This window comes from Capricornis sumatraensis, chromosome 2, assembly GCF_032405125.1.
Source record: "Capricornis sumatraensis isolate serow.1 chromosome 2, serow.2, whole genome shotgun sequence".
NCBI classification, from domain to species: domain Eukaryota; kingdom Metazoa; phylum Chordata; class Mammalia; order Artiodactyla; family Bovidae; genus Capricornis; species Capricornis sumatraensis.
Window position 1 is genome coordinate 115,741,977 of NC_091070.1, and position 10,524 is coordinate 115,752,500.

Here is a 10,524-nt window from a genome sequence, read left to right on the forward strand (position 1 = left end):
AGATGACCTGCGAGCCTTAGATAACTAGAAAGTGGAGGCTGTGCTCTTTGTCCAGATCTGTTCTGGGGAGAGGCCTCTCTCGCCCTGCTCTGACACCCCGGCCCAAGACCCTGAGTCACGCTGTTGAGGGGAGGCAGAGACTGCTGAAGGGAAAGAAGGTGAGGGGGGTGAACACCCTCTGTAGCAGGCGGGCGGATGAGAGACGACTAGTGAGGTGGTGTCCCGACCCACGCGCTCAGCCTTAACAGCTCTGTGTGTGAGTTGGGTCTATACTCAGGGCCTCTAACCTGCTCTCTGTGTGTCCTGCCTGGCTGAGGACTAACCCACCTCCACTAGGGGGGTTCTAGGTGTCCCGGGTCCATCTGCAGCGAGCCGAGTCATCTTCTCATTCTCTGGGCCAGAACTGGATCCCAAAGCACTCCAGCCTGCCTACTTCCTTGGTGGGAGGGGCAGGCATGATTCCAGGGGGCCCCAGAGCAGAGAGATCGAGCTGCTTCTGGCCGTAGGACACACAGCCCAGAGACTATAGGGGAGCCCCAGCCTGCCCTCCCAGGAAAAGTGGGTCCAGGCTAAGGGGTCACCCTGGCCTGACCCTGCCTCTCCATCTTCTGTCTAGTCAGCTGTCCCGGCCCCCAACTTTGCCATGCCCGTCACGGTGCCCGTGTCCAGTCAGAGCTCCCTGCAGTTCAGCAATCCCAGCGGCTCCCTGGTCACCCCTTCCCTGGTGACGTCATCCCTCACGGACCCACGGCTCCTGTCCCCCCAGCAGCCAGCGCTGCAGAGGAGCAGCGTGTCCCCCGGCCTGCCCCAGCGGCCAGCCAGTGCAGGTGAGCGAGCCGACAGGCGGTGGCGAGGCGGCAGTGAGGTGCGGTGAGGACTTGGGGCTTCTGTCTCCACGGTGACTGCCCCGCGTTCCCCACCGCAGCGCTCTCCCATGTGCGGGGCTCCTGAGGGAAGGGGCTGCGACTCCTCTCCCCGTTCAGTTCCCAGGCCTCACCCTGGAAGGGGGCATCCTGTCAGCTCATGGTTCTTCTTCCTCCAGGGGCCATGCTGGGGGGAGACCTCAGCAGTGCTAACGGAGCCTGCCCCAGCCCTGTCGGTGAGTAAAGCTGCTCTTCTGTCTGGGAGTGGGCCAGAGTGCCTGCTCAGTGGCTTCAGGTGTCCAGGGACCACAAGGGACCTAGGTCAGAGGAGAGAAAGATCCCAGGACCTGAGTTGGTGGTATACAGAGTCTGAGGACTTTTAAGCCCCTGGATTTTTTTGTCTGTAGCAGTGATTGGTGCGGACGATCAACAAAGATGTAGGCTTAGGGAATTCTGGGCAAACCGAGAACTCACCAACACTTCCAGTGGGAGGAGAGGTTCCAGGGTCTTCCGGTTGAGTTAGGGGTGTCTGGCTGGGGTCTGGAGGATACAAATATCTGACACTGCCGACGATAGAGGCGTGGACTCACATACACTCTCACGCACAGACATTCTCACCCTTAAGGGAATATCCAGACAGTAGGTGTGCACTTGGGAGCACACATCTGTGAACCACAGAAGAAAGGCTGCTCCCTCCATGCCCACCCCCCCACCCCCAGCAGCTGACAGCCCCTCCTGCCTGGTGCCGTTGTGCGCTGGTGACTGGGACTTCGAATGTCACCGTTGACGTCACCCTGACATTCCTGCCATTCTCAGAGAGATCCGGGAATTGGGATGGAGGCAGCCGCACACTTCAAGGGAAGCAGTGTGCTCTCAGGAGACAGCAAGGCGACACTTCTGACTGTGGTCACTCCCACGTCTCGGGGGTTTAGCACTCCCCAGGCGCCATGCACTACTACCCCCTCAGCAGTAGCTGTGTATGGGGCAGGGATGGGTGAATACCCCTCCCCCACAAAGAAAGGCCCCGAGAAACGTCTGCAGACCTTAAGGAACAGTGATCCTTGTAGACCCTCAAGCACAGCAGTAGAAAGTGGTTGTGTGGCTCTGGACACATCACACCTCTGCCAAGTGGGCTTTGTTTCTGCTTCTGTAAATATGGCTAATGATACATGTCCTGTCCGTTCTTGCAGGGTTAGTGTGAGGATTAAATACGCTGAAATGTATGTGAAGGCCCTGTATTGGTTATGGAGTGTGGAACAAGTGTAAAAGATGGTTATTCTGCTTGTTATTACCAGTCTAATTACGGGGGCAGCTGTGTCACCAGCCCGCTAGCTCTAATAACACCGCCACGACAAGTTCATGGGGCGTCATTCCCGACATTCCCAGCTCAAGGCAAGAGGAGCAGTCTTTTGAGTATTGATTTGATCTTGTGACCAGGATCCTCACTGAGTCTTAGCTTTCGGGCTGCTACCTTTGTACCACCTGTGTCTTTATGGGCCTGGTTGGGGGCAAGTGCTGGACTTCCTGTCATCAGTGACCAGCTCCTACCACCCAGCCCCATCACATGTAGCTTGGAGGCATGGGGATGAACCTGATGATTGAGGAGTAAGGGGTGTTCTCCCCCTATTGCCAAGACAAGGTGGTTTTAGGGGAAAATTAGAGAACTTAGCCCCTACTCAAAACATGAGCATGATTCTGAGAAGTTCTGGGTAACAGGCCTTCTGGCACAGTTGATAAGGATAAGTGGTAGGTCCATGTGTTTCCTTTTACCCCTTTCTCTTCACCTCTCCAGGGAATGGCTATGTCAGTGCTCGGGCTTCCCCTGGCCTCCTCCCTGTGGCCAATGGCAACAGCCTAAACAAGGTCATCCCTGCCAAGTCTCCACCCCCACCCGCCCACAGCGCCCAGCTTGGAGCCCCCAGCCGCAAGCCTGACCTGAGGGTCATCACTTCCCAGGGAGGAAAGGGGTTAATGCATCACTTGGTGAGTGGGGTGTTTGGACCAAGGGCAGGGGCTGAGGAATGGGAGAGTGGGGAAGGAGGACAAAGCTGACCTCCAGCAGAAGAGATTAAAGTTAACCAGCAGCTAGGGCTTCCCGAGAGAATGTGGAATCGTGGCTTTTTAAGAGCTCTTCCTCCCAAAGGGCCTTACGAGAGGTTGGAACACAGAATTACCAGCCTCGGGGGAGGTGAAACCGGACACAAGGTGGGAGAGAAGGTTCCCTGATGATAACAGGAGGGGGAGAGGAGGACTTGCTGTCACAGCAGAGGGACGTGGGTTAGCCTGTGAGGATTTCCTCACTGGTGGGCTCTGGGATATAGCGCCTTCAGAGATCAGTCAGGACAGTGCCCTGCTCTGATGCAGAGAGGTAGATGGGATGGCCCTGGGGGCAGGGGTGTGAGGGAAGGGCAGAGGCCAGAGACTGAGCCATCCCCTTGGTTTTATTTCTGCCGCCAGACTGAGGACCATTTAGATCTGGTAAGTGAGGCTGTGAGGGGTTTGCTGGGGCTTTGAACCCCGGCCAACCTACTGCTCTGTGGCCCCCAGCATGGAGTGCTGTGTGCGCCTTGTCCTTTCACCCATGTGTGTGTGCGTGCTGTTCGGTTAGCTGCCAGGAGCTGTGCTTAGTGCCAGGTGGGATACAGAAGTGAATGGGGTGGGGGCAAGGGGTTACCCATGCACGTGTGTGTACCTGAGTGTCTGTGGACGTCTTCTTGTGACGTTGCGTTCGTGCAAACTGACCTCTCTGTGTGTACCTGCACATGTGCGCGAGAGGGGAGCGGGCCTGCCCCAGGCCTCAGAGGTCCGATCTCGTTGTGGCCCAGCATGCCTGCATTAGGCCCCTGCCCTCTGACTCCACTCAGGCCCACCCAGGACAGGGCCCTCCAGCGGAGTGCCAGCCAGACAGGAAATCGGCTTTCTAGGGGAAGCTGAGGCCAGGCAAGGCCAGAGTTGTCCTTGGCTGTGGGCTTCCCTGCCTCCCCATCTTCTGTGTGCTCCTTCCTGCATACAGCCCATCTTACAGGCACTCAGAGGCACACACAGCCACTCTTTCTCTCTTACACGCACACACACTTACATACTCACCCTCAGCCTGAGTGGGATGGGGGCTCTCCCCGCCCCAGCTCCCTGACGGGAGGCCAGAGAGGCTGGAAAAGGCAGGCAGGCTTTGGCGGCCAACACGGCGGCAGTTTCGGCCCCAGTGTGGAGTTGGAATAAACAAGTGACTCAGCAGCAGATGGAGCTGACAGCCCCACACACGTGTGTGCGTACATGCAGGCACACGCCACGCCAGGCCCCGCGTTCCCTTCACACATGCCAGCGGGCTGTGTGCTGCAGTGTGGCGGGTGGAGGGGCCAGCCAGGAGGAGAGTGGAGGTGGGGCCCTGGCTGGTGTTGGGGCCACGAGGCCAGCATGTACACCATCCCCTTTGCACATGTGTAGGTGGAAGTACATCTGTGTGTGCACGTTTCTCTCCGTGGATTTCAGCGTCTCTGTATGCACCTGTGTGTGTGTGTATCTCTGGGGCCTCCATGTTGAGGCATCCCACCTGGGCCTTGAGTTGCCCTGCTGGGCTTTGGAGTGAGGGGCCCGGGTAAAGCAGCCCACCCATCTGCCATCTCTGACAGACTGTTTTCTCCTACAGAACAATGCCCAGCGCCTTGGGGTCTCCCAGTCTACCCACTCGCTCACCACCCCAGTGGTTTCCGTGGCAACACCGAGTTTACTCAGCCAGGGCCTCCCCTTCTCCTCCATGCCCACTGCCTACAATACAGGTGAGTGTCCATGTTACATGTAGCCAGGTGCAGTTGCCCTCGGGGAAGGTGGGACCACCGAGCAAACACAGTGTATTCTCTGGGGCTGCCCCAGTCTGAGGAAGGCCGTTGATTTGGGGGAGCCCCCCAGGAGGTTCGAGTATTCTTGCCTGGAAATCCCATGGACAGAGGAGCCTGGTGGGCTCTATAGTCCATGAGGTTGCAGAGCCAGACATGAATGAGCACACAAGCACAGCACCTAGTTAAGGCTGCCAGATTTAGTGAACAGCAACATCAGATGCCGTTCACACGGTGATGGTGTTCCTGAAACTGTCTCCAAGACGTATTTACAGAAAAATTATTCATTGTTTCGTCTGAAAAATCAAATTTAAGTGAGTGTGAGTATCCCTTATTTTTACATAGGACCTGATGGAGAAGGAGAGCCCTGTCCTTGGGCAGCTCCCGTCTGAGGTGGGCTGAGCAGCTGGGTGACTCAGGCTGACCAGGTCGGGGAGTGGGGAGGGAAGCGTGTCCAGGTCCGGGGGGAGGAGGAGGAGGAGGAAATGAGAGAGAGGGAGGCACGGTTAGGAAGATGTATCCAGCTTCCTGGGAAAGCCAAGTAGGGACTCCAGGGCAAGGTGGAGGAGGAGGAGGCGGGCTCTCACCCTGATGTTGGTTTGGTGGAATAATGACGGGGGAAGGGAGGAGGAAGTCCGATGAAGGTGGGGGAGGGGATCTGAAGGTGGCGTGTCACTTGGTGACGTGAGAGAGGTCTCTGGGTAGCAGAATTCAGAAAGGACACCCAGTGCTTGGACTCTCTTGGGTCCCCAGGGCTGTCCCGGCCCCTGTCACCCACTCACACCCTCCCAGGGACAGTCTGTGATTGAACACCCTTCCCTGCATTCCAAGCTGCTGTGTCAAGAAGGACTTCCCAGTGCAGAAACGCCTTGTCACCTTGCTTCAGAGCATCTGTGTGGCTGGGGCCCTGGTCTGTTTTTCTCACTGAGGCGAGCCTCTCATGCTCCCCAGCTTGTCTCAGATGTGAGTGACTTGCATCAGGGCTGTTCTGCTGTGAAATCAGACTAGAACAGAGACCGCTAAACTTCTCCCCACTCTCCAAGCCCCCATTCCAGAGTCGAATCATGCTAGGTAGGTCCCAGACACCAGTACAGAGAGCCACAGAACCCCACCTCTTCCCTGTGTGCAAAACTCCAGAACCCAGCCCTGTGTGTAGGAAAGGCCCTTAGGGCAGGTGAAGGAGCTGGAGGGACTGCCTCATGCTGAGGGGCAGACCCTGGCATGTGTGTTGGGGGTCCAGAGTTTATCACCCGGGTGTCTGTGCAGCCCGTTGTCCCTTGCGCGTGCTCCTGTGTGTGCGCGCTGCTAAGTTGCTGTGTCCTAGGGCAGCTTTAGAGAGGACTGCTTCAGATGGCAGCACCCATGGAGCCCAGTAGGAGTTCTCCCCAGTGAGTTGTGGGTGGACGAGTCTCTGAGGCCCTTTTAGCCCTGGCAGCCGGCGCAGTTGGTAGAGGGCGGCCCTCAGGAGCTGCTGTTGACTCGAGAATCCCATGGTGGTGGTTTCCTGCCGTCTTCTCAGGCCCTTCACCGGTCTCTGTGGAGCAGGAGGGAGGTTAGTTTGTGTCCGTGAACCTGGGACAGACGCTCAGCAAAGCCAGACTTTAGACTCTATTTGTCAGGCTGGTGAGAAAGCAGATTCTGACCCTGGGCTGCCCTCGGAGCCCTGCTGGGAAGCATTTGGGCTTTCTCACATCCTCTCGAAAACCAGGGGCTCCAGTTCCTCCTGCTGCAGGAGTAGTTAAGTAGATCTCAGTTTAAACAGCAGGTGTTTTCAGGTGACCCTCTGAATATAAACAGAACCCCAGTGAACACATTGCTGTTTAGCTGTTCACTGTTTATAGTCCCTGGCCCCCGTCCAAACTCCAGCTGGGGGTGACCTGCCTCTGGAAATCACGGGTAGGGACAGGCCTGGCCCCTTGTTGACACTGGCTGCAGAGGTCTGGTGGTGGTCCTTCTAGGAGCAGACCAAGGGGCCGGGTGGGTGGGGAGTCAGGTCTGTACGTAGGCAGGGCGGGAGTGTGGTGGGAAAGTGCAGAACTGGGGGTCGAGTCCCTACCAGTCACTGGCTGTGGCCGTTGGGCAAGGCACCGCACTCCTCAGGGTTGGTGTCCTTGTTTCTGAAATGAGTGTTGTAAAGAGTTGGTCCTCGGGGCTCCTGTCTGCCCTTGGTCTGCCTTTTAAATTTAAGTGTCTCAACACTCCTGGCTAACATTGTTGTAAGACCAGAGGCAAGCATGGACCATCTATAGAGTGAGATTCAGAGATAATAAAGAAGCCTCGGGTCTTGTCTGAGCTCTGCCATTGGTTTTCACTGTGACCTGGGGAGAGTTCCTCAAACTTGAGGCTGCAGTTGCCTCTTTGGTGAATGAATAATAACAGCAGGTAAATCCTGTGAATATTTACTACGTGCCAGACACTGTTCTCTAAGCTTCATATGCATCAACTCGCTCAGTCCTCAGGGCAGCTGTGTGAGGCAGGCAGGTTTTTTGCCTCTAGTTTACAGGCAGAGTTCGTTCACCAAAGTCACATGGCCTGTGAGTGGAGGTGGCCAGGAAGTTTGACCCCATGGCTCGCATCCTGCTCCTGTCTGTTCCACTGCACAGATAATCCTGTCTTCCCTGCTCCAGAGGGCTGGAGCAGACAGCCCCTCAGGTGGTGTGGCAGGGGGCCGGCTGGCCGGTACGTCCTCCTCACCACACCACCAAGTGTCGGCCCTGTTCCTCAGGGAAGACATTTTCTAAACAGTCCCAAACAGGCTGCAGCATGAAATCCAACAGGGCTGTGTAAATTGTGAAACATTTCACGGTTCTGTTTGTTCTGTGACAGTGCAAATATCACAGTTTCTTCACTGAGACAGGCATTTTGGAAAACAAGATGCGCCACCTCATGGGGAAATCACCAGACCCTGGGCGGTTGTCCCGCAGGCCCGTTCCCCTCACAGGCCCTCCTGGGCAGCAGAGGTGCGTCCTCTTGAGTTTGTGGACGCAGCAGCTGGAGCCCTTGCTGCCACCTGTCCTTTGTGTTCCAGTCGTTCGTTTCAGAGGCGCCATTCACCTAGCCTTTCCCTCGATTCCCTTCTGTCCCAGAAAGGCACTTGGAACTTGGCAGTCGAAGAGATGACAGTTAAACATGTATTAGACTTTCCCTACCTACCTTTTTCCCCTTCTTTTTTAAAACTGGCATTCTAAAAGTGATACCTACACATGGCTGGGGAAAAGAAAAAAAGTTCAACACTTGTTTTAGAAAACCACCTCTCTTTTACATCCTGTTAAAAAGCAGCACCTCATGGTTAAGATTTGCGTTTCTTTGAGTGCCGTCTTCACTGAGTTCAGATGGGCTGATTTAATTATTCACAGCTATCATTAACAACTCCCCCCACCTTGATAGAACTCTTGGAGGCGGCTCCCCAGGGCGTGAGAGCCTCTATCCTCTTTCCCACAGTGGGAAGCTCCCCCTCACTTTCCTCCCTTACCCTGTACAGATTACCAGTTGACCAGTGCAGAGCTCTCCTCCTTACCAGCCTTCAGTTCACCTGGGGGGCTGTCGCTCAGCAATGTCACTGCCTGGCAGCAGCCGCAGCAGCCACCCCAGCCGCAGCCTCCGCAGCAGCCGCAGCCACCCCAGCCACCCCAGCAGCCACAACAGCCACCTCAGCAGCAGCCCCACCTGGTCCCTGTGTCTCTCAGCAACCTAATGTGAGTCCTGGGGGCCGCCCTGCCGGTGGTGTCTGTGGCGGGAGAGTGACAGACGGGAAGAGGAGAGGCCTTCAGAGATCTGAGATCCCTTCAGAGTTGTTGTCAGTGGACAGCATGGAGCCACTAAGTGGCAGCCCTGGCATCCGTGGTGTGGGCCTGGGAGACCCACCTGAGCCTCTCCCAGAGCCAGCCCAGGGGTGGGGGCCCCCCAGGCTGCAGATGACATGGGTCAGAAAGAAAACTAACATGATTTCTCTTCCTTCCTTTCCCTTCTCGGCACCCCCGCCCCCCGCCTTTGTGGTCTCTTTCTCCACCTACCTGTCTCCACCCCAACCCCACCTCCCATCTTCTCATTCTCTGTCCTTTCTCTGGCTTGTGACCTCCCCTCACTTTTTCGGTCACTCACGTCCTCTGTTCTGTCCCCTGCACTCCATGCCCATTGCCTGTCTCCAGCCCGGGCAGCCCCTTGCCCCACGTGGGTGCCGCCCTCACAGTCACCACCCACCCCCACATCAGCATCAAATCGGAACCAGTGTCCCCCAGCCGTGAGCGCAGCCCTGCGCCTCCACCTCCAGCTGTGTTTCCGGCCACCCGCCCTGAGCCTGGCGACGCTCTCAGCAGCCCGGCTGGGGGCTCCTACGAGACGGGGGACCGGGATGATGGACGGGGGGACTTCGGGCCCACACTGGGCCTGCTGCGCCCAGCCCCAGAGCCTGAGGCTGAGGGCTCAGCTGTGAAGAGGATGCGACTCGACACCTGGGTACTGTAGCGTCGCCCCTCCTGTCTACCGTTGTCTGCTCCACCCAGAGACTGCCCCATAAGCCAACCCCAGCCTGTCTCGTCTCCCACCCACGAGGCCTTGTGGCCAGCTAACCCTTCCGTCAGCCCGCACAGGGCAGGACCGGCACCCTTTTCCCCCCCGACCAGAGGCCCATCTCCCCTGCCTCCAGCATCAGTCCTTCTGCTCGATGACTTCCCCCTCAGAGCTGGCCCTGCCACCAGAGTCCCGGCCTTGCTGGGAGAGGGGCTTGGGGGGCACAGAGCCCGTGGCCTGGGCCACGCCCTCACACCCCCTTCTCCATCTCCTCTCTTCACAGACATTAAAGTGACGATCCCCACTCCCCTCCTCTCCGCCTCCCTGATGAAGAGTTGACAATCTCACCGCCCACCCCTCCCTGTCCTGGGCTCCTCCTGCTCGACCCCCCACTTCCTTTCTTGTGCTCCGTGTCCTGTTGACGGTTACATTTGTGTATAATTATTATATTATTATTATTATTATTATATTTTTTTTAATTTGGATTCTCGCTTTGGAGAGGGGATGTGCCCATCCCCTCTTTCTGCACCCCCCGCCATTTTCACTGGCTGGGAGGGGCTCTTTTTTGCGGGAAGCGGGGGACACTTTGCACGTTGTACACATATGCTGCAGGAGGGGGTGGGGGGCCCGATAGGCCTTGGGAAAGGACAGGCGCCGAGCCCTGCATGCGGAACCCTCCCACCCCATCCCCCAGATAGAGGGAAATAACCAAAAAAACTACCAAACAACAAAAACCCCTTACAATAGACTGAGACCCCAAAGTCGGCTCAATGAGTGGTTTTGTGTTTTAGGGGGAAAGTGAGGCAGAGGTTCTGGAAAGGGTCTCTGCTTCCGGGCTGTTCTTGTGGCCACAGGCCCATGGGCCTGGGCCCCAAAGGCCCCTGTGCACGCGCATACACTCTCTCCCATTCTTGTGTGAGCTGCGCCTCCAAGGTGTGGAGGTGCTGGCCCAGCAGCACTGGGGCTGGAAGGCTGTCGGGGAGGGGTTTGGGGTGGGGCCCCTGTGAAGCACAGCAGGAGAGAGACAGAGCCTGAGGAAAGGGCTGAGGAGGGGCCGAGGGGCTGGGACAGGGGGTGAGTTGCGCCCCCTCCCTTCCCCAGCGTTTTCTCTAAGATATACAGTGCAATAGCTCCCCATCCCTCAGCTGACACCAGCCCAGCAAAGCTGGCCACGAAGTGCAGGGAGAACCGGGAGAGGGAGGTGACTCAGCAGGAGCCGCCTCAGGCACCCTGGGGCGTCTGAGGACCGAAACCCTTGCATCCAGGGACTAGTGTGAGTGAGGGGACTCGCTCTTCCTTGCACGTACACATCCCCAGAG

At 57.3% G+C, this 10,524-nt stretch overlaps 1 protein-coding gene across 2 annotated transcripts in view; it reads left to right on the forward strand.

The window, feature by feature from the left end:
* Window positions 1-10,151, forward strand: part of MEF2D (myocyte enhancer factor 2D) — a 29,379-nt gene extending 19,228 nt beyond the window's left edge. The window contains exons 5-12 of one of the 2 annotated variants that reach the window (XM_068965802.1): window positions 617-827; window positions 1,043-1,099; window positions 2,656-2,846; window positions 3,321-3,341; window positions 4,510-4,639; window positions 8,178-8,391; window positions 8,845-9,151; window positions 9,489-10,151. In XM_068965802.1, coding sequence (XP_068821903.1) covers window positions 617-827; window positions 1,043-1,099; window positions 2,656-2,846; window positions 3,321-3,341; window positions 4,510-4,639; window positions 8,178-8,391; window positions 8,845-9,151; window positions 9,489-9,500 — 1,143 coding nt within the window. In that variant the 3' untranslated portion in view covers window positions 9,501-10,151. The remainder of the gene's footprint in view (window positions 1-616; window positions 828-1,042; window positions 1,100-2,655; window positions 2,847-3,320; window positions 3,342-4,509; window positions 4,640-8,177; window positions 8,392-8,844; window positions 9,152-9,488) is intronic. The other variant, XM_068965801.1, reaches the window with a different exon arrangement.
* Window positions 10,152-10,524: the final 373 nt, after the last annotated feature.